Source organism: Equus przewalskii, chromosome 21 (assembly GCF_037783145.1).
Source record: "Equus przewalskii isolate Varuska chromosome 21, EquPr2, whole genome shotgun sequence".
Classification (NCBI taxonomy): domain Eukaryota; kingdom Metazoa; phylum Chordata; class Mammalia; order Perissodactyla; family Equidae; genus Equus; species Equus przewalskii.
Window position 1 is genome coordinate 3,790,311 of NC_091851.1, and position 24,931 is coordinate 3,815,241.

The following is a 24,931-nucleotide window of genomic DNA, read 5'->3' on the forward strand; positions in this document are numbered from 1 at the left end:
CCAGGACCTCGACCCTGATGAGCAGGCCGTCCATCCCCGCTGTGCCGGGCCCGCGGCTCCCGGGCGCCGCCACTGTCCCGCGCGGCTGCGGAGTCGCCGCTCCCCGGGGCCCCGGACGCGGTCGAGGTGCGGCCGACGCCCAGCGCGCCCCGCGGAAAGGGAGAGCTCAGGACCCCCAGCCCCACCCGGCCCGCCCCGACGTCTCGCGTCATCGCACTAAGTTAACCTATGGGTCATTACCCTTCATTTGCCTTCGTAGCGCTAAACGGCAGTCTGACGGTAGTTTGTAGACGGCCTTGTACTTTAACGTGCATACCTCATTTGATCTTTACAGGGAAGACAACTGCTCATTAAGGGCCCTTAGCGCCACAATAAAGTCAGGCTGTTTCCAGGTTCTAAGATTTTTAAGCATCTTTACTATGAGCCCCCGAAAAACTGCCCTACTTAAATATAATGGAGTACAGTTAATTATTTAAAATTGGCCCGTTGACTTCACTTTTACATCCGAATATGGAGGGGATATTTATAGCTTTAGACATTTGATTTTAAAGTTCTAAAAAGCGTTTACTTGTTGAAATAACACGGCATTTTTCTGCAAGGTTCAAACATGGGAAAACTTGGAAAGAGATGGAGGAGGAATAGAGAGAGAAAGCAGCAGGGGTGAAGGAATGGAGCAGGCCCAGAAGTGAGCGTCCAGCAAGCTGGCAGATGTCCTTCAGGGCCACCACCTGTTAGAGGGAATCCAGCCATCACGCTTCCATCAGATGTCTTCAAAACAACACTTCCAACATTCATTTTCACATTTGATGTTTCAAAGTTACATTTAATTGTGAAAAGGCCAAGGGAAAACTGAATTATTTTACAGACACACTCATGATGGCTTAAAACAAAACAAAACCAAAGATCTGAGAAAACATAGGTTCTGTACAAGTGTGGGTTTTGGGTACCTATGGAGCTATACACATCAGGACATTTATATGGGCTCCTTTGGAACATGCAATACTTGATTTACGTGGCTATACATTTTAATATTTGGAAGATAAACTCGAAAAATTTAACAGAAGGCATTAGCAGTACTTTACTGTATTGTGCAGGTAATATATAATGGCTGTGTTAATTTCCAGCAGAGAAACGCTTTGTCTCAACAATAAAGGACCCTACTCTATTCACCCATCACCAGCAATGAACTCAATAGCTTCAAAATACCTTCCCATTCAAAGTTAAGGTGGGATTTTTCCCACATAAAACTAAGATTAACAAGTGTGCCTTAGCTGAATATTAAAGCAAAAATATCCTAAATCAGAAGTTCAAAGAGAAACCTTATTTTACAATCTTAGGCTAGAATGGAACAATGGAAACAAAGCAGCAAGACTCTTGATACGTGTATCCAAATTTGTTGTGGCGATGAAATGAAAATGCACCTGGAAGTGCTGTGTGTGAACTTCAAGCATAAATTTAAGGAATTATAGTGTGAGTAGTAGCAATAAAAAAAATGACTACAAATTAAATCTATTATGAAATAATGCATAAAATATGCTAAGGGAGCATAGACTACAAATTAAACTTTTCAATTTTTCTGAAAGATTTAAAACAAGTCCTTAAAACTGGAGAAGTCTACATGAAATTTGTAAAATGTAAATAATTTATTCTCACAAAGATTTTACTGTTAGCCAAATCAGTAGTTGACAGACATACTAATACATGGGTTGGTTGGGTTGTCTTATCGACCATATCCTCTTAAAATTGACATCTTCATTGATTTTCTTTTGACATCAAATTGTAGAAATTTTTTTCTGCAAAACTGATTAAAAAAATAATGCTTGGCTGTGATTTTCAAAGCTGAAATACTGTAAAAGAATAAGAACACAAGAGACCAGAGGGTTTTTTTTTTTTTTTTTACTAAAGTCCAGAAATTTCCATAAGACAAGTACATTAATGAAATGTTTCCAAAGAAATACTGAACAATATATACTCTAGTTGGCTGAGGGTTCCAGCTCTAGAGTTCATACCTAATTCTTGTGCATTAAAAATCAGCATGGGTCTTAGATGATCTAGAATTCACTGTGTTTTGAAATCCACAGCTGGTTTGATTTTTAACCATAATGAAAAACCAGTATCCCTATTCCATCAAATGTGTTTTACAAGCAATAATAAATTCAGATCCACTGTATTATGCAACACACATCTTTGGAAAGCAACATAAAACAGTGAGATCAGATCAGTAGAAATATACACAGTTAAAAGAAATACATAAAGTACTGTAGTTTTATTAAAAACTACTATTTGAGAAAGAAATCTTTCCACAAATAGCATAAAATTGTAGAATGATGAAAGGATTTCGGAAAGCTTTACAAAAGCCTAATTCCAACTGTATCTTCCTGAAGGTGGTGGCAAAGGGTATTTCCTTCCTTCTCTGGGATATCCCTGAAAACAAGCAAAAGAAAGAGTTTATATTCTGGATTAACACCTCTGCAAGTAAATTAATTTTACATCTCTATGGAAAAAACACCATGAAGAAGCTGAATGTCTTAAAGATACATCACATGGAAGGTCTCCACAGCTTTATACAAAGCTTGCTGCAAAGCTGAACTCTAGCACACACGCTGTCACTGAAAACTAACCGAACAAGCCTTAACAAGCACTTAAGAAAATTCCTTAAAATGCACACAAATGAACTGTAGTTCAGCGTTTTGTGTAAAACACTAGTGGTTCTCAATCTTCCCTACCACTCCAAGCAGTAATTCAAGATACATTTTGGTAAGGTACCCACATCATTTTTAGACATATTACACTAGGAAAGTCACTTTGCTTAACCAAGCCGAGAGCATGCTAAGTCAGTTAAGACCTAATGAACTGTTTTCGTGACTTTTTTTTTGTTTAGCTATAAACAGTAGAGCATTAACACATTAAGTCAGTACATAATCAATTACTGGTGATATTCATAACCTACCATGGTAGCTTGCAAATAACTTTTCTGTACTACCTAAGATACATGACACCTCTTCTATCACAACTCCCTTTCTAGGCCTCCAGGATTCTGAAATGGACCCCATTCCCCAAGTTGTCACTCAGAGCATTACATTAGAATATGAATATGTGCAGACCATCAAGGCCACAATGTAGACTAAGGCCTTGTTTAGTCATATAAACTTCACTAAAAATATCGTGAAGTCATAATTATATATTTTTTTTAAAGATTGGCACCTGAGCTAACAACTGTTGCCAATCGTCTCTTTTTTTTTCTTTTCTGCCTTTTCTCCCCAAATCCCACCAGTACATAGTTGCATATTTTAGTTGTGGGTCCTTCTAGTTGTGGCATGTGGGATACCACCTCATCGTGGCCTAATGAGCAGTGCCATGTCCGCGCCCAGGATCCAACCAGCGAAACCCTGGGCCACCGAAGCGGAGTGCGTGAACTTAACCACTCAGCCACGGGGCTGGCCCCAATTATATTGTTTTTAATAATAAACTTCTACAACTTTATAGTGCTTTAAAAATTGTGATTTAATAAAAAGTGCCTCAGTGGAAAAGAGACCAAGGAAAAAAATGTATTTCTAAAAGGTCCTAAGAGAATTATAAATTTACCAACAGTAAATTTAGAATTTACTGTTACCAGTCTAACAGCGGACAGTTCCTTTAAAGGGAAGATCTCTGAAGGAGGCAGGAAAAATGATGTACAGGGCACCCAGTCCCTAAAATTCCAGGCATTTTAGGGTTTCCATTTCTGACTTAGAAAATGAGGTGATAGGACTACACATTCTTCAAAGTTTCTTCTAGTTATAAATATGCCCTCATTTCAAAAATACTCATTATTAGATTGTCTAGTATCATCTTGACTCTAGTAGCATATCAATATACTGATAGGATTTTTAGAGGTCTTGGGCTGACAGCATTCAAAGTAAAATTATATGAACCGATTTTAATGAATTGTAATAAAATTCTCTCAAAAGACAATTAAGATGATTATTTTCTTGTAAAGTGAACAGAAACTTGTAAGAATACACCAAAAAAAGGGTAAAAAAAGATTTTTCTTAGTTGTCAAAAGACAGGTCTTACACATAGGGACAAATGGCAAGAAGCTGAGTTAGAAAATTAATATTCGAGGCACTGCAGAAGGCCTGTAGGCAACACCAGGTAAGCAATTTACAAACCACTGCACATCACCGCAGGTGCCGTATTCCACAAATACCACATGCACTATAAACGGTAGCATGCCCATCCTGCTCTTGGGCAAAGATTTGATTAAAGAGCATGTAAATACTGGCCAGGGTGTCAAACGGCTGGGGGACAAATAGACTGAGGCAAATAGACCTCTGTCTTAAATATTGCTAAAACTGGATGCTATAAAGAGCAGGAAATGAAGCTTACATCTACTAAGCCTGTCTAGGAATCATCATACTTATTCAATGTAGCTATTAGCTATTAAATTTAGTAGACAAACGTGGAAAATTATGAAGGAGAGATTTCTGTCCATGAGAAATGATATCAGATTAATCAAGACAGGAGACTTCTAAGATAACAACTGAGGGGCTGGCCTGGTGGTGTTGTGCTTAAGTTCACGCACTCTGCTTCGGCGGCCAGGGGTTCCTGGGTTCAGATCCCAGGCACAGACCTACACACCACTCACCAAGCCATGCTGTGGCAGAATCCCACATACAAAATAGAAGAAGAATGGCACAGATGTTAGCTCAGGGCCAATCTTCCTCACACACAAAAAAAGATAACTGAAAAGACAGATTCTTACTTCCAGTTTCTAGAAAATTATTATGAGATTTAGTTTCTACTAAGACAAAGAGCACTACCCTTAAAGGATAAAAAATGTATTTAGGTGGCCAACTATATTTGGGCTAAATATCACTGACTGCTATGATTAAAAAGGCTTTTGGGTTGGAAATTCTTCAGCATCTTCAAGACAGGAGCTATTTAGGGAGGCAGACACTCACCCTATATACATTTTTAATGAGGGACCCAAGTTCAGCTGAGCTATTCTATCAATATCTTATCCAGAAATGTTTTTAAGAAAATAGCAGTCCCAAGAGGCATGGCTAAGCACGAAGTAAGCAGTATGCTTTTCATCCCACAGTCCACTTTGTATCACCTGTCTCCCTCCACGATCATCACGTCTCGGTGGATACCCGCCAGGTCCGGCTAGCATCTGGTACTGGTTTGGCTGGAAGGCTGCATTTTGGGTTTGGAGCATCCGGTTCCATGGCAGCAGAGGTTCAGCCCCAACGCCTCTGTGGAAAAGCATCATGTTTGCATTAGAAGCCAAGCCTGTTATATAGCCAAAAGTCTAAAATAAAACTGGCAGGTATCATCTCCAAATTTTAGGACAATCCAATTTGCCCAGATTTGTCATATGGGATATACAGTATCAGAGTGGCCTCTATGTCCCTCATACCTAGTGTAGTCTAACATGTTTCATGAAGTATCAGCATTTATTAAAAAGGGCATTAAAACTCAACTGAATCAGAAAGATCTGACTTAAAATATATTTTGTTCAATTTCAATTGTGAAATTTCTTTTTTGGTCACTTAAAGATTTGAACCCAAGATCACCAAGGTGGTACATTTAAGATGCTATCCAAAGAATAAACATGTACAAGACGGAGAATGAGGCTTTATTTTAAAAAAATGTCCAGACTCATTCTTGGAGTTCATTCTTTCTAGTTAATTGCAGGTTGCAAATGAATTCTTACTGCTGAGCATTTTGAATCTAGGGTAGGGGACTTGGTTGTTTTTTCCCAGCCATTATTCTGCTCAATATGTCAGAAGGTCTGATCGGGAGGAAACCTTTTCAAGTTCTATTGCTGCAGCTTTCAATTGACCACGGTGACCTAGCAACGTGAGCACTAATTGGCACGGGCTGACTGGCATTTGGTGCACAGTTTACATGGGAACACAGATTCGACAGCTATGAAAACCCAGTTTGCCGGCCCAGATTATTAGTCAAAAGAAATGTTTTAATTGTCTTCAAGTGCCTATTTTAACTTTGTAGATATAAAGCAACAGGTATGATGTATTAAATCATAACAATTTAAAATTGTCACATAAACTTAATGTAGCAAAGATAGACCTTTTAAAGGCAATATCATTTAAGACACAACTTTCTCCTTGAGGCATTTTCCTCAACTTCCATTTTATAGAACAGTCACTACAAAGAAACAGAAGCAAAATTCTCCAGTATATTTTAACGTTAGAAGGTTCGGGGCCATTAGAAATGTTAGGAAGAATTACAACAAAACTTTAAATTTGCTAAAGCACTGACTAGCTAGTATCAGCTGTAACGGTATCAGCAGAGAAATTTCACTTCCTACGTCTTAGGGAAAAAAGCCTGAAGTTGTGCTCATTGAGTAATGCATTCTTACAGCTATTCAGGCCTGAATCCATCCTCTCGACCCCCTACTCTCCTCCCTTCACTTGGAGCTTGCCTTTTTCTTTTTTTTTAAACACCAGAGATTATTTTTGCGTGATGACTCAAAGAACAGCTCTCTGAAGAACTCTAGAGAGGCCAATGCTGTTCTTCACAGCAGTGAAACCAAAGCTCTAATAACATAATTTGCTGTAAGTGAACCAAAATAAAATAAAAGATAAATCTGTATCTTAGAAACAATATGCATATATTCAGGGCTTTTAATTATTTTTCACGTTCCTTACTAATACAAATACATTTTAGCAAGAGTGCTTCATCTGTTTGGCAAGAACAGGTCTGTGCACAGAGACAGGAATGGTCTCTTCTGGTCTCTGCAGGAGTGAGGGGTTGGGGTTTGTGCTGTGACCAAGGAGGCTCATCAAAACTGGGCCATTGACGCAAAACACATGCCAAAAACGCAACTCACATACGGTATTAACTGTAATCAAGTTTTCTTTTCAGTTTTACAATGATAAAACTCACTCAACTGAGTTTCAGAAAATCTGCTGGTATGGATAATACGCATTATAAATTTTATATTACTTTATGTTTTAAAAATAGGAACACAGCTACAGTTTAAAAACACAAAGTTCTCCTTTTTGTTTGAAATGATTATTTAAGATGTTTTTGACAAAGATAATTTTTATAAAAATAATTACAATTAAGCAGAAAAAACAAAATAAGAAAGGCATGTTCTACCCTGTTTTGCTTTTTACAGGCAGAAAGGTCTTTTATTTCCCACAAGTTTATCCTATTTCTATACTAATTATATTAATTTGCAAATACTTACAAACCGAAATTTTCTTTGGAAAATACATTTTACATCTGGAATGGAAGGTCGAGGTTGACACATTTTAACTGTTTAAAATTAGCAGCTAATGACTGGGACAACTTACTGAAGCATTAGCATCACAGACGGCAACAAAGACGTTTCTGAATTAACTGTTTTGGAAAACAGCTGGTAATGTCAAGTTACTTCTATCAATTTGGATATTTTTAACTTACACATATGGCAAATCAGAGTCTTTAAAGAAGTGGCACGACTGAGCTTAACACTCAGAAGTTAAAACTAAATGGCTGCCTTGGATTTGGCCAGAAAAGAGAAGACGTGTCCACTGGCAAGAAGAACACACACAGTGGGGCAGAACGCAGTAATGAAGAGAACTCCAATGCTGGACATCTCCGCTTAATATCAGCACTACTAACACCAGGCGGTCTGTGTGTGGGAGACAAGGAGGGTGTGTTCCTGTTGTATTTTTAAACGAAATAAATACACGGACTGTAAATACTACCTCAAAGTAGAAAATAATTCAAGAAACAGTGTAGTTTAGGAAAAAAGGTACATTCAAAATGTTCTTTTCTAACAGGGTTCTCAACCAAACCCTCAAAGTAGTGTTGTGGAAAAGAATGAACTAAGGATCAGTAAAGCCTGGTTCTGATAAGAATTCTACTACTTACGAGCTGTGACATCTCAGCAAAGCCAAAGTGACTGAGTTTATATTTTCTCCTCTATGTCTTCTAAGGTCAGAATGGTCAGACTGACAGGTGCTATAGAAATGATGATATACTGTATCTGCTATAGGCGAACAGAGAAGTTTAGGGTAGAAAATTCAAACTTTGTTTTCTTTATGAATAAATGGTATATTTCTTAAATGACCACAATTTAAGACATAAGAGAGAATTCTATTATGCTCATATTTAACTTTTGCTTTAAGGCATGATTTTAAGTTTCTCACCAAAACTAAACCAAAAATGTCCCCCGAAAACCTGTCCTTAATCTGTTGGGTTCACAAAGCCAGTCAGGACAATACTGGTACTTGGCTAGGGCAGAAGAACAAAAAAATGATGGATATCAGGACAATGGTGATGATCTTAGTAGCTAACTTTTACTGTGTACAGGGAAAGAAAGCTGCTGGGACTGAAGAAAGAATGCCTCAGAAGTGGAATCCTCCCTTTGAAGTCCGTATGGCTTTACTGTAATATTATGCTCAAAGTACTCTGATGAGTTCTGTTAGAGTGAAAAGTTTCGTAGTGAAGACATGAAAGAGAGACCTTAGGTAAGCTAGTGGATCTGTATGCCTCAGTTTCCTCATCTGTAAAAACATCATCATCAACTTCAAAGGGTTGCTAGGAGAAATAAACGAAGTCTATTTCTAAAAGCACGTTAGCACAGTGCTAACACTTCATAAGCAGATGATAAATATTAGTGATTATTAATAATATGGGGAAGAAGAAAGTAACAAAGTTGGGAAACCAAGTCTTAAACTCAACAAATCTAATGCAGAAAGACAATTATTTAAAATGAGATAGTTCTCATGATAATATGTAATTTAGAAAAAATTTACCCCTTACTCATTTGTCTGAAAATGATGCTACTCTAAGGATGTTGACGTAGTACATACACTGTGCTCTGAGCACTTATACTGAAAACAAAACATAAGCATGAGTAGTCATCTTAAATTTAAAATGTAGTTTGCACTAAGTAGTTGATACTATTAATAAACAATTGTTCTTGAAGAAAATAATGAAGTTTTGGAGTCTCTACAGAAAGAGTTTTCTTAAAAGGGGAACAGCATTTATAACCCTGTTCATAATAACACGATGCGTTTTAGATGTGAAGAGATCAGACTGCTAAATCAGTAGAAGAAAGGGGAACAAAACAGAGTGAACTGGGAAGGCAAAGAAGGAAGCCTTACTATGATGGGGCTTAATTTGTTTTAGCATTTACTGATGCTGACAAAACCAGCATGAAATGATAGATTTTAAAGCTGCCCTTTAAAAAATTATTCTACAGATGTTAATATAATTATTCATAACATGCCTAGCTGTCTTGTCATGTAGAAACCACCTGACTTAGCAGCACACAACTCATCAATGAAAGAACACATGTCAAACATCCCTTGTTATTAAACCATGTCACATTCTTCCTAGTCCGTGGTACTTATTAGACTGCAGATCCCATAATCCTCTTCTGAGTCCCTTCTGCGTTTAATTCAGTTCAGTCTTAAGTAGTTAAAGAAACTGTTTTCAGTGGCAACTAATAACTACTGACCTACAGTGACACTGCCCTACAATAGGCTTGTCAGCCCTGAAAAAGTTGTACCAAAGAAGCTGATTAGGACTTCAAGAGGTTTGTAGCCAGAATCAATGGTTGGTCTGTACTAATGCTGCACTGCCGGCACAGCAGTGATAAAAGTGGAACACCATTAGTTATGCCTCATTAAGCTGCACAACCCTTCCAAAAAGAAATTTGTTTAGCCTGACCAAAACCTAATACAATTTTAAGCTCTCTGTGTTGCATTTTTCAGCTCAAAACCTTCAGTAAAATACAGGCCAAGAACCAAGAAAAGTAGAAAAGTATATAAACATGAGTCTTTTACTTCAATGTGTTAACTATCTATTTTCCTAGAGGACAGGGACAAAACAAACCATTTAGAGGGAAGAAAGTAGTTTTCAAACCATGGAGAAAGCCCAAACCTCAAAATGCTGATGTGGAAAAGATTTAAGTCATCTTTGCTTTAATGTTACCTGTCAAATCTCTGCTGCTGGAAAAGGGGAGGAGGCCCTCGCCAGGAATCCTGGGGCCTCATGTCTGGAAAATAAATAGGGAAGGGTTAAACGGAAGATTTTTTAAAGTAATCACATATTAAGCTACCTACATATTTTATAATTAAAAATTCTTGAAAACAAATCTGAGATAGAATTTAAACCAAATAAACTAGCATAATTACACACACTGAAAATGTAAAAAGATACGAAACCAACAGGGTGAGTAAATTTTTTGGGTTTTTTATTATTTTTCCTTTGATAACGAAACAGTTTTAGAAACCTTGGTCATTAAACTTACACATTTCTCTCACTCACTATATATGTGTGCATGTGTACGTAAAGATATATATTCTTTTCACATTTGTATTTTAAATGCTGTACAAAAGGAAGGGATTTAGGGTTTTTCCATGAACACAAACTGAACTAATAATAACTTTAATAAAAATTCTGAAATTTCCCCCGTAAACATGCAAACTGGAAAGGAATCCTGACTTACCCAGCTATTATAACCTTTTAAAGTGGAGAGTACACAATCTCTCCAACACAGGCCAGGAAGACACGGAAATGAAGGAACCACCACTTTTCTATTGTTTTCCACCAGTCAAAACTCTTCCCCTAATACAAAGCTGAACTAGCAACATCTAACAAGAAAAAAAAGGCTGCTGCTCCTCCACATAAACGGGATGAAAGGAACACCCTACAACACAGGTCAGCCAGGGCGCTCAGTAGCTCAGCAGGTCACTATGAACTAACCATCACTCCGGTCTCCAGTCTTACAGTCACCTTGGCCACCCTTCAGCAGGGTCTGCATGTGACCTAATTAAAACAGCTAGTTCCAGGAGTTGTCTAATGAGTTTACTGTGTGAGGACAGTAACCTCCTCCAGACTCCGGAGACCCAAGGACAACAAGGCTTACCATAATGTATTCAGGCTCACATTTTAATGGAAACACAAACTAGAAACATGCTTTTCAAAATTACTTTCTTAAAGGAAAGAAGAAATGAAAGCTTATCTCTGGTTAGGAACCAAAAAAATGCAATCCAGCTTGACTTAAAAGAAAGAAAAGTAGAACTGTGCTTTAAAAATCCTGTACGCAGGAAAATATGGAACAAGTAAAGTATCTGGCTGCTTACAATGATTCCAGCATCAAACTGGCTACTTCTGCTCCAGGCTTCCTCCCACCTCAACACGGCTGACAACGGCAGACTGAAGAAAGTTTCCAAAAGGGACAAGCTACCCCCTAGGGGAGCAGCTGTGAGGAGTGGCGATAGCTCACTGCCCCTGGGTCCATGGTTAGCACCAGGGGTTTCCAGCAGCCAGACCCACAAGATGCTTCTCTCGGAAAGGAACAAGGAAGCCTTCACTACCACTACTTTCACACAGAATCTCATTTTGCATTTAAAGAAAGGTGGCACCTCTAGACAATCTGAACTAAGTGCCTTTTTTCTCTCTTAAACTTAACTAGTAGTAGTCAAACTGAGGAACAATGCTGAGGAGGTTTCACCGTGGTCATTAGATATTCAAAACCTAAATGCAAACTCAGGAAGCTAAGTGCCGCACAATCCACAGAAAAGAGGGCAAGAAGGATCCCTAGTGTAGGCCGAGACTAACTTCTGAATCACTACTACACACTACTCACTATCAGAAAAGCATAATCAGAAGAGGTAAACCCAGAAACTCTTACAAAAACAGCAATCAGTTCATCTGTGTGGTTAGTTTCTATGGAAAAATGTTTAAGATATACTTATCTCAACACATAAAAGATTTTCAATGATCACATTTATGAGAAGGCACTCTACTGAAAGTAAAATCAACATTTGGGCCACGTTTTCTGATCATTATTTTGTTAAACTTGAAGTCCACTGGTCTATTCAGATATTATATAAAAATTAGTTTACTGAGAACTGGTTAAAATGTTCCCAAAGTGTTTTATTTTAGTGTCTCACATACACAAAATTAGCTAATATAACAAAAGTCAAAAGAAATACAGTGAATTTCATTTGGACCCCTGTCTAGTTCTGTACTTTACATGTCCCAGAATCACTGTGGTTATCCTGGAAACACGTCCCTTTTTACCATTAAAACTGAATTCCGTGAATCTGGTTCCACAGTATCTCTTTATATATGCTATCATCACAGACTACATACTCTCCATCGTACTTACAGAGGCTTCCAAATAGGATCCCTAATAATTTAAAATTGAATGAAGAAAATAAAAAGACACATCTACAATAAGAAAAGTCTTCAAGGGGCCGGCCCCGTGGCTGAGCGGTTAAGTTCATGCGCTCCACTTCGGCAGTCCTGGGTTTTGCCAGTTCGAATCCTGGGTGCAGACATGGCACCGCTCATCAAGCAATGCTGAGGCAGCATCCCACATACCACAACTAGAAGGACCCACAGCTAAAAAAAATATATACAACTATGTACCGGGGAGCTTTGGGGAGAAAAACGAAAAATAAAATCTTTAAAAAAAAAAAAAGAAAAGTCTTCAGAAATGCTTATCCTAATATTTTATGAAAAATAAAGGCAGAAAAAAAACCTTGTATATTTTCTCCTAGAAACAGTACAAGGGGAGTTTGAAAAGTCATCACCATCAGGAATACATACTCACTAGATTCAAATATACTGCATGTTAGATTAAGCACATCAATATTTCTAAGCAGAATTAACGTAAAGTTCATTAAGCATAAATGCTTTTTGTGGAGGGGGAACCCTTCTCCATAGTCTTGCCAATACACCCATTAAGAACCCAGAAAAAGGAAAAAGTTCTATTCCATCACTTTCAGTACATCAGGTGCTTCCTTCTCTATTTTGCTTTTACTATTTCTTACCTCCAGAGCAATTTTTTTTCACATAAATCAATGCCAGCACATGCAAAATCTAGAGTTTTTTGTTAAAACCTAAGCAAATTTTCTAAGACATAAAAGTTGTCACACAATTATTAAAACATCTCTTGCTTTCAATACAAAAAACAAAAATAAGAAGGCTCAATAAAAAAAAACCTCAAGGCTACTTTCAAACAAACCTCTTCATGTGGCTCTGAACAATATATATAAGCCCTTAAGTATTCATAAAACAGAAATATTTCCTGACTGATAAGTAATGAAGTAGAAGGTAAAACAAACTTATCATTCATTTGTATGGCTCTAACAGAAGATCCATTTGAGAGGGAGAAAAAAAATCCCGAGATAGTGAATTGCACTTCAGAAAGGTACAGGGGAGGAGGGAAAATGACAGTTAATATTTTCCTTGGGTCTTTAAAAACTCATCCCTTTCCTAGAGCTCTAAGGCCACATAAACCAAGGCTTCACCAACAGCTCCTCAAGTGACAATTTACCTAATCAGCATAGCAATCACAGAAAAGAGTCCATGTTTACTGATTGCACTAATCAAAAATCTCTTTTCAAATGCAGCTGATTGACAAGTTTACCAACTAAAATGAAGAGAAGTGACCTATGAGGTTCTCAGGGCTGCAGACACGAAATGCTTTATTGACACTGAGTACTCAGGGCTGCACTGACTCCAACAAGTTATCAGTACCCAAACAATGACTCATCAGCCAAAAGCTGACACATCGAAGACCAACAGTAAGAAACACCTAGGAGACGATTGACAGAGAGTTGGCAGTTTGACCAAATGGCCCTTCTAGAGTGTAATTTTGTACCACATGAAGAAAATAAGTATAATCTTAAAATTTTTTTTAAAGATTAAACAGTTTAGATCTCAATTTTACTAAAACAAACATTTCTGACCAAATTTTTAAGTTCAAAATTCTACAAAAAGGAAAGCTGATCTTTTTATCATTTAATACTTTCACGGCACTTACTAATGTGCTAGGCACTGTTTCAAGTGCTTAATAACTTAAACTCACTTATTGTGGATATTCTGTGAGATGGGTACTCTGTACCATTTTAGAAATGAGGAAATGGGAGTACTGACAAAAACCTGCCCGAGGTCACAGGCTATTAAGGGGCAGAGTGAAAGCCAGGGGCTCTGTTCTCTTAACTACCCTCCATTACGCTCTGCTACTCCAAGTTTCGCGTGCACTTGTGCTGTTGGTTGCGATGACTCTTCATGCTATTTTATTTCAGGAGGACCAGAGGAGAACCACCTCCTCAGTCAGGAAGCTCAGAAGCTTAGCGTTTCAAGAAGGCAGCATTAGGGATAAAAAAAACTACCTTCAACATTTCCAAAGTTTATAATTAACATTATTCCACAGATCTAATTAAGACCAGAAGGTAAAATAAACATACTTAAACACATGCACTTTGGTATTAAGCATCCTGACAAACACGGATTCATGGGGAAAACAAGGTCTTGGTTAAAACATCTGAAATGACTGCTCTTTCTAAAAGGGTAATACTACCCTACAAGATTTAGTATTCCAATGAAATACTGCTCAGCCATAAAAAAAGATGAAATTTTGCCATTTGCAAAGACAGAGATGGACCTTGAGGGTATTATGCTAAGCTAAATAAGTCAGATGGAGAACACCATGTGATTTCACTCATATGTGGAAAATTTAAAAACAACAAATAAACACATAGATGCAGAGAACAGATTGGTAGTTAACAGAGGGGGAAAAAGGAGTGAGGGGAGGGAAAAAGGTAAAGGAGTATATTTGTATAGTGATGGATGAAAACTAGACTTTTGGTGGTAAGCATTATGTAGTCTATACAGAAGTCAAAATATACTAAGGATACACCCAAAATTTATATAATGTTATAAAGCAATGTTACCTCAATAAAAATAAACAAATGAATAAAATCTCAAAATAAAGGATTTAGGATTCAAAAGAAAATATAAATATAAAGGATCAGGTAAAAATTAGAACAGGATATAGATAGATATGGACGGATGGAGACACTGATTGACAGATAGGCAGGGATTAGTTCTATCTGCATAAATATGAAATCTAAAGGTCACGAGAGAACACAAAATAAATAGCCCAGAAAAGTCTTAACAATAGTAAACTAAAAGAAAACAAGAACCAAATCTTATGTTGAACTATGGGTAAAGAGTATTGGGGAAAACACCAGAGAATGTGGGATTTTTTTTCTTGATAGTTAGCAGTATTTGTCTGGGCTTATCATACAACTGTGACCAATCTACTATCCCGCAGTGACCATTCTAGATTAGGCCAATTATTTATCCAACACATCTTGTACAAAGCTATCAGGGAATCATTTGTGAAATGACATAGTTGCCTTCTAGGAAGTCCAACCTCACAACCCCAAGCTTTTCTAGATTCTCTCATAACCCAGGGCAATTAAAATTCATTCACCTATCTAATCCTTCTTGAACTTTTACATTTCTGGTTTATATGCAGATGATTCCCAATTTTCTCTCTCCAACCCTCTCTTGAGCAAGTATCAGACCCATATTACTAGCTACCAGTAGATGACTTCAATGTCTTCAGGCACTTCAACCTCCATAAAAACCAGACTCATCATATTCTTCCATATTCCTTCATCCTCCTGGGTTTCCAAATTCTGTCAAAGGCCTCATTATAACCCAGGTGCCCACAGTGCACACATGAACCTCATCTTGAATGTTCTCTCCCTCCCTAAGCATATTCAATTATCCAGCGCTTCAGTTCTTCCTCTCCTACCTCCTCCACTTTGAATTCACTGTCATAGATCAGTTCAGACCTTCATCATCTCTAAGCAGAACCACCACCAAGTCTTTTCTACAACCAACAGAGTTGTGAATCTAGAAAGGAGATCTAACTGTGCACTCTACAGCTTGAAAGAGCTTAAAACGTTCTCACATATAAAGAGAAAGACTCACACACAAATTAAGAAATCAGGAAGGGGCAAGAACAAGCAATTTATGAAAGAAAAAATGATTAGTAAAAATATGATCAAAGCAATTTAAAAAGTCCTATTTTAAAACAAAGATACATTATTCCTTGCTTATCAAATTAGCAAGAACTTTTAAAAAATGGTAGCACCTGGTATTGGTGGGAATTGGGATATTAGAAATTCTCATCTGCTGCTACAGGAAGTGTATACTCTGATCTGGTATAAGTACTGGTATACTCTTATCTGGAGGTTAATGTGGTGATAGCAACCAAAAGTCTAGAAATTCAGCATACATTTTCATCCAGCAATACCATTTGTAGAAATTTAGCCTACAGTTAAGAAAGAAATCTAGCAGTATACTTCTAAATAATCCATGAGTATATAATAAAATAGAAATCAGAAAATATTATGAACTGAAGGATAATGAATATATGACACAAAACAAAATGACTATATGAAATAAAGCTGAAATGACAGAGGGAAATTTTTACAGCACTCAAATGCATATATTAGGTAAGAAAGGCTACAAATATATTACCTAAGTCTCCATCTCAAAAAATTAGAAAAAGAATAGCAATTTAATTCCAAAGAAACTACAAGGGAATAATTAAGACAAAAGCAGAAATCAATTAAACAGAAAACAAACATGATGGGGGGGAGGGAATCAACAAAGCTAAAAGTTAGTTCAATAAAAAAGAAAAAAAAACAAAAAATGTAACCAATAAAATTAAATAAGCCCTAGCAACACTAATCAAAAAAAAAACAGGAAAAAAAAAAAGCGATAATACACATTACCAATACCAGGAATTAATTTTAAAACCCTAGAGTCATTAAAAAGATATTAAGAGCATATCATGAACAACTTCTGGAAATAAACTTGAAATTTTAGAATAAATGGACACATTTCTACAAAAAAAGAGAGCTTACTCAAACCAACACAAGAAGTAACAAAAAAAATTGGAACAGATATCTACTTAAGAATTTGAATCTATAATTAAAAACCTCGTGAAGAAATTGCTAGGCCCAAATGGCTTCACCACCGAATTCTTCTAAGGATTAAGACACGACGACAATCTTACAGTAAACCCTTACAGAGAACAGAAATGTAGGAAACACTTTCTAATTTGTCTGATGAAGCCAGAATACGTGAAGAAAGGAAAGTTCTAAGTTAACCTCTCTTATACACAGATGAAAAACATACCCCACGATATACTGACAAGTGGAAGGTAGTGATACATACAAAAGAACAGTATATCACACCCAATTAGGCTTATTTCAGTAACGCCAGGTTAGTTTAACAGTTGAAAATGAATCCATGTAATTCACCACATAACAGATTAAAAAAAAAAAACACGTTACCATCTCAACAGATGAAGGAAAAGCATGTGATATAATTCAATACCCACCAGAAACAAGGAATAGAAAGAAACTTTCTCAATCTAAAAAAGGCTATCTATAAAGAAAAAAAAACTATAGCAAACACCATATTTAACGGCGAAATATTACAAGTTTTCCCCTAAGACTGGGAATGAAACAAGGATGTCCACCATCACCACTTTTAATGAATTATACTAGAGGTCCTAGCCAGTTTAATAAAACAAAAAGACCAAAAGGCATTAAGATTAAAAAAGGAATAAACAAAACTGTCACTTGCAGATGACACGATTGTATAGGCAAAAAATCCAAAACAACATCCAAATTTCCAGAATAAATGAATTTAGTAAAGTTGTTGGATAAAAAGTCAATAGTGAAAAATCAACTCTATTGCTATATACAAGCAAACAATTGGAAAATGACATTTAAAAGATAATATTACTTGCAAAAACGTCAACACATATCAAATATCTAGGAATATTTCTTTTTGTCCTCAATTTTTTGTTACAGAAAAGCTACAAGAAGAGAATAAATTCCCACATGCCCTTTACCACATTCCCCAAATGTTGGCATAAACCTCTGTTCATCACATGACACCAAGTAAAGTGAAAAGGCTATGACTAAGTGGAAAAAGATATTTCCAATACAAAAAAATCTCATAACCACAATATAAAAGAACTCCTACAAAGCAAAAAGAAAAAGATAGACAATCCAATAGAAACATGGACAAAAAACTCAAACAGGCACATGACAAAAAAAAGATATCCAAGTGGTCAATAAACATGAAAAAATGCTCAACTAAGTCATCGAGAAGATGCCGTTTAAAACATTGGTGAGATACCACTACCCATCTAGCAGAATGGCACTTGAATTAACAAATGTTAGCATCTTACCACACTGCCCCCTACCCTGCCAGGCTGCCATTGTTTGGTTGGGTGGCTGCCATTGTTTGGTTGGGTAGCTACCAGACAACCAGGAATGGAGAAGCAAAGGCTTCATGAAGAAAGTGGTTTTGAGAACTTGGCACGTGCCTTAGACTTTCTTGATAAACAGGAACAGCCATGGAACTGAAAAATAACATTAAATGGGGATACCATTTAAAATTAATGCAAAGGGGCTGGCCCGGTGGCGCAGCGGTTAAGTTCGCATGTTCCGCTTCTCGGCGGCCCGGGGTTCGCTGGTTCGGATCCCGGGTGCGGATATGGCACAGCTTGGCAAGCCATGCTGTGGCAGGCATCCCACATATAAAGTAGAGGAAGATGGGCACGGATGTTAGCTCAGGGCCAGTCTTCCTCAGCAAAAAAGAGGAGGACTGGCAGTAGTTAGCTCAGGGCTAATCTTCCTCAAAAAAAAAAAGAAAAAAATTAACGCAAAATGTATGAAGTCTAACATTCAACTATTTTCTCCCTTTTCCACTGCAATCCCAATGCTATGTGATTAATTTCATGGTTGACATTTCTGAAGCATTTCTGTCCATATAACAAAGGTATAATGGGTCAGGTAAAGGCCAAGGTTTTCACAGAAGCAGAAGGGTAAAGGCATATTCCTACCTAAAGCAATGCCTGGCTTTATCAAATAATGAAGTCATGCAATTCAATATCTATTGCACCTGACTTAATTGTCCCAATACTTGTATTAATGGAATAAAGAGCAATTCATTCCACATATCTCTTTCTGCCCACGTTCACTCAGAAGCAAATTTATAAATGAAAATAAGAAATCCAATTCACATTATTCAATTAGCTATATATAGTCAAGATAAAAATAACAAAGACTTTGCATGAAGCATTCTCTTGTAATTCTTCTAAATTAAATGCTTTTAAGTCTAGGATCTCTGCACTGATACAATAAATTTTTAGCAATGAAAATTAGAAACCAGCCTTTGTTGTAATATTTAACTTAGCATGTAAAATAATCAATTAGTAAAAACTTACTTGACATAAGTTTTGGAATGTGGGCGTGGCCTCTCAGCAGCGGCCTGTATAAGCTCCCCTGGTAAGCCGCAGGTGGTGGTGCGGCACTGCTGTAAACCCCAGTTCCTGAGCCTCTCGGCATAACATGCCTGTAAAAGGACCCCCACCAACAAAAAAAACATTAGATGTAGACATATCCATTATATCACAGCTGACAGAAGTTAAACACACACTAGTAGTTATCTCCTCACTACTAGATCTTATCAAGAAAATGCAAATTTAAAAGATTTGTAATTAACAAAGTTCAAAACAATACCTGATGGTAACAGTGACAGCAAATGTTCATTTGTCAAACCAAGATTCTTACTTGACGATCATTTAAATATTATTTTACGCAAAAAATAATTTGAGTCTATTTTTCTTTCTTTGTATTATACTTGTTTTATCCTCAATGACTCATGCTGTTGCTATCAGTGTACAGTGCAACTCTGTATCTTAGTACTTTCAATTGACTCTATCAAACATTTCCCTTTATCTTTCATAGTCTTCATAATTATAATATGTATATCTACAGAATACTTTACCATGACAATGTCTCATATATTTTACTAAACCAGTCCTCTCATTTAGTACTAGTGTTATAGACAACAATGCACAAGAGATATTTGGGCATATAACTTTATGCTCCTCTAAAACTATCTTCTCAGGATAAATTCGAAATAGAAATTTACATCAAAGGTAAGAGTATCTTCAGAATTCAGAACTCTGTTTAGAGGACCTTCTATGTTGCTTTCTAAAATAGCAGAAATAACGCAAAAAGATATCTTAAGAATGTTTTAAATTTGCATTTATTTTACTATTAAGAATGAAGACTTCCCAAACAAACCACCACAGTAACAGCTAACATTTACACAGTGTTTAGGAACTATACCAGCACTTGGTAGACATTAGCTCACTTAATCCGCACAACTTCAGGAGGCAGACGTAACCATCATTCCCATTTTACACGGAGGAAATGGAGGCATAGAGCGGTTCAGTAACTTGCACAAAAATGTCAAGTGGCAGAAAAGGTATTTTAAATCTAGATCTTTAGGATCCAAAGCCCATGCTCTTGACCGCTGTGCCACACTGTCCCTTCCTATTCACCATGCAAAACACATGCTGATGGTGACCTACTGCTAAATCCATTTTGAATCTTAAGGTTTTCCTATGAATTGGAATTATCTATTTATGAGTTATCATTAGTAATTCATAAACAGTAACTCATTAGTATTTCCCCCAACCTGTTGCTCTTTTTATTTCAGCTTTACCTGTTATGGTTTCAAAGTCCCCTTTCTCTATATATAGTTCTCTCTATAGCTAGGAAAAAGACAATTCATAGCTAATAAGCGCAAAGGATTAAAATCAGAAATTCAAGGAAGAGGAAACACAAACAACTAGTAGATACATTAAAAGAAACTCAATCTCAAACAGACTGGTAGTTACCAGAGGGGAAGGCAGTGGGGGGGTGGAAGAGGTAAAGGAGCACACACGTATGGTGATGGAGAGAAACTAGACTTGTGGTGGTGAACACAATGCAGTCTACATGGAAGCTGAAATATAATGATGTACATCTGAAATTTACACAATGTTATAAAACAATGTGACCTCAATGAAAATAAAGAGAGACTCAATCTCACTAATAAGGCAAAGAAATGCAAATTCAAGCAACAATGAGACATCACTGAGTACTAGTTAAGCAAAAACCTACAAGACTGGTGGCTTTGTGTACCAATGTATTGGTTAACAATTTAAACACATTCTGTCATACATTAATTTGGGGAAAACTTTCTGCAGGGTAAAGAGAATGTTTCATTCTTTTGAAATAACTGTCAGAAAGATAGTAAAACCTTTTAAGAGAACACAACGGAATTGTCAAGCAACACATAAAGCAATACATAAATCAAAGAAATAGAAGTGAATTTAAAAAAATAAAAGCAGAAAAGTATCAAAGTCATTAAAATATCTGCAAAATGGTTGTATTTAATGGTCTCAAATATTTGTGGCATAAATACTGACTTAATGCTTTGTGGATGATTTGGCAAAAGCAAAATAGACAAAGAATAGAAACCTACCACTCACCCCAAAGTCCTGAACGCCGCCTGATCCAGGTGGACAGGCCGCCTGTCCCGATTAAAGCCAAGCTGGGGCTTCCACTGCCGTCCGTTGCTGGATTTTTCCCAGTCACTAGGTTTCAACACTGGTGCTGGTTTTCTGATTCGAAAATACAATACTTAGTTATAGAGATAAACATCATGCATACAAAACCAACCTAGATAGTTTATATTTTATAATTGCACTGTTGTTACCTTGCTCCTGGAAGCATTACAGCTTTAAAAATGTAATCTTCCGCAAACTGTGGGTCTTTAAAATTAACACTAGAAGAGAAAAGTACACAATTCAATGATTTTATTATATTACCTTAGATTAACTATCATGTAAACTGAGGTATTTTTCATGTTTAAACAGAATAAATAAAATTCAAGTCTTCTCCAAAAATTATTTTAGTCAATGAGTTTTGCTAAATGGCTAAATATCTTCTTTATCAAACTGCCATGAATTGCTAGTACTTAGCCCTCGTGTAATTTCTCTCTGGGGAAAGCCATGTTCTAGCTAACTGTGGTTGATCACAGAAAAATAAGAGACATTGCCCTAACTCTCAAGAAATCCGAATATGATATTGGAGACAGGTCAGAGGTTTACAACAACAAAAAATTTTAAAACACCCTTCATTTTGTTTAGTCCGTGGCAGAGACTTTCCCTCTAGCAGTTTAGGGAAGATTAGCTCTTGTTGCAATAAAAAAAAGAAGCAAACACCATTAGAAACATATGCAAAATCAAAAATGAACACAAATAATCTGTGGGGCAAGAACACTAAACTTTCCAGTTGGAACCCTGTATCCTGCTCTACTAATGTGTTTTTCTTTTGTAATGAAACAGTCACAGTTTGACAACTACACAAAGGCTGGACACTCAGACTTTGAATATAAGTTGGATCAAACTTCCTTTCTGGTGGAGGGATGGGGGGAAGGGGTTGTGTCCCAAAGGCTGGTAAGTACCTAAGTCTTCCTTCTGACACAGCAATGCCTCTTCCAGTACTCTGGATATGCACCAGATTTATACTTTAGGATGCTCACATCAGTATTCATAACACTGAAAAACTGTAAAACCTAAGTGTATGAGTAATAGTGGACTAGTTAGAGAAACTACTAAAATGAAATCCTCAGTTGATATTTTTAAAAATTTAGTAATAGAATGCTTAATGACATGGGAAAAATACATATACAACAGACTAGACATATATTCATCAAAAGGTTATCAGTATAATCATCTCCTTTCCTTTTTTGTGCTTTTTATATTTTCCAAAATTACAGATTATAGTTGCAATCAGTTGAAAAAGGTTTTATTAAACTGGTTGACATTTTAGACTTTTTTCTCTTCAAATACTGCTACTTTAAATGATTAGGGCCCATGTGGTATAGAGAAATTTTTGTTGTAGTAGGATTTAACAGTATATTTTAACTACAAAAAAATAGCTTCGTTTATAATAAAAATGCTATGAGTTCAAGAATAGCTGAACATTCATTTACTCAATCTGTTCCTCTTACAACTCACTCATCATTGGCAACTGTCTTTATCTCAAATCTTCTGTATTGGGCAAGGTAGCTTAGGGCAGGGCAAGGCAGACAGGCAGTGATAAAGGTTTAAGAGGGTGACAGAGAAAATGGTAGTTAAGTATTTGGGTTCATTAGGGCTTTGTAAATACAAAGGAAAGAGAGAAAATTGCTAATAACGTAAGACTTGCAACTAAAGTGTCTCAAAGCAGTTATCTTCGCGTCAGCAGGGCTCTGCAGCAGTTTACCAAATTCCTAGGGTACCAACTGCAGAGAGGGTCTCACAGTGGGTGTTGGGGTACAAACACCAAGCAGGTATCAAGCCTGCCTCCCCGTCTAATAAGGGAAAATGGAAATGTTTAATAACAGTTTTATAAAGAAGAAAGTGGAAAAAGCAACAGGCGGAACAGAAAAGACGTTAAGTCAAAGCAGGTGTGAGCACGTGCCCTCCATACACGTCTTTGAGAGGGTGGGATAAAAGCACGTGCATGTGGGGTTCTTTCACCTGGGACCAAGGAAAACATCATCTAAGAGGCTTTGGTTTAAGATGGGACAGGACTGGTTACAGGATGGAAGAGAAAATAAATGGAACAAAGACATGGAAAAGGGTCCCAGGACCAAGCAGTAGCTCAGTTTAACTGGAACAGCCTTCTCAATGTGGAGAGAAGCAAGCCCTATAGACCTCAGTGACTGCATTCTCAATTCTCCCAAAGAAGATACATAACTAGTACCATTCTAAAGGCACAGAACACAACTGATCATTAGCTGCAACAAATGCTTTAAGTTCTCAAGGCTTAATTTTCAGCTGAGACTCCAGTTGAGAAGGGGTGATTGGAGTGAAAAAGTTTGTGAACAGAAGTGGGTAGTAAGACAGGCTGCTAGAACTGGGTTACTGTCATCAATGGTTTGTTCTGACCACAACGTGAAGCCACTTCAAGGTGGGGGTTGGGAGTAAGGGAGTAAAAGCAATCAAAGACGCAATTCAAAAAGAACCACCCAGCAGCAGTGTGTAAGAGAGAAGGAGAGAGAACCAAAAGGTGGTCACCAATACGGTCTAGGCAAGGGCCTTCAACATGTGCCTGAGGTGGGCATGTCGGGCAAGCAAAAGTAATGGCAGGGCTAGAAATGGAAAGAAGATCATATTCAGGCAAGGGCTCTGACATGAAGATCTGCAAGTCATGCACAGAAAGAGCTGAAACGAAGAAAATGAACAGCCAAGGTAACAAGCTTCCAGGGAGATGAGAGAATCCCAGGGTCACAGGGATAATCTCTCCTAAAGGACAATGGTTTCAACAAGAGATTTAACAAGACAGCTGAAACTAATGTTTGGGAAAACAAATCAATTTATTTATCAAATATGTGAAGTTTATTGTATTCAATTATTTCTCAATAAAAGTGTCCTAAAAATTCCATTATTCATGCTCATGCTCTGAAAGGGAAAAATTTCCAAGCTAACAGGAAGACAACCTCAAAGATCTCCCCTACTTCCTTTCAGAACCGCAGACAACAAAGTTATCTATATACTTAACACGGTACAAGCCATTAGGAGACAGAAAAGGAGTTTCTAAAAACAAGTCTGGAGTCCCTGTTGAAGGGACAAGGGACATGATGATCTCAAAGATTAAAGCATTGTTGTCCCTTGGATCTTTTGAGAACAATTTGAAGACTCACCCTCTCCTAAAATGAGTTAACCTTTCACCAGTTGAGAGACTTTTCATATTTTAATTTGTTCCCAAAATATATACTAAGAACTATTACGTTTTTAGAAATTGAAGAACAAAGAAGCTAATGCACAACTCAACTGTACTTCTCCAGTGTGGTAACATCAGCTGCGACTTAGTCCCACTAAAACTGAAACACATCAGGCAGGAACCCATTAGGCAAAGACCCAAAGGGTAACTTTTTATTTGGATCCAAACTTTGGAAGTTCTTTCAGGTTTATGTAATTCAAATTCTTATAGGTAGAGAATTAAAGATAATGGAAATAATTTTATTATAATAAAATACATTAGTAAATATAATGGAAACAATACAGGGGGAAAAATACAGATTGCTCTGACAAATTTCCACCACCAGAAACAAAAGGGATTAATTGTGGAGAGTATTTCAGGGAGGAAAGGCAGTAGCACTGCGATAAGACAGAAGCACCTTCAGGGAGGAAATGAGTTAGAACCACCTATGGACTTAGCAGACTGCCCAGCTGAGGTAAGAGAACTGTGTTTAGACT

General features: G+C 37.1%; 1 protein-coding gene across 1 annotated transcript in view; it reads right to left on the reverse strand.

The window, feature by feature from the left end:
- Positions 1–802: 802 nt before the first annotated feature.
- XRN2 (5'-3' exoribonuclease 2) overlaps positions 803–24,931 on the reverse strand; it is a 75,154-nt gene continuing 51,025 nt past the window's right edge. Inside the window, exons 25-30 of the mRNA XM_008538847.2 lie at positions 21,400–21,468; positions 21,173–21,304; positions 19,073–19,200; positions 9,940–10,003; positions 5,099–5,237; positions 803–2,424 (exon numbers count right to left, since the gene is read on the reverse strand). Coding sequence (XP_008537069.1) covers positions 2,359–2,424; positions 5,099–5,237; positions 9,940–10,003; positions 19,073–19,200; positions 21,173–21,304; positions 21,400–21,468 — 598 coding nt within the window. The 3' untranslated portion in view covers positions 803–2,358. The remainder of the gene's footprint in view (positions 2,425–5,098; positions 5,238–9,939; positions 10,004–19,072; positions 19,201–21,172; positions 21,305–21,399; positions 21,469–24,931) is intronic.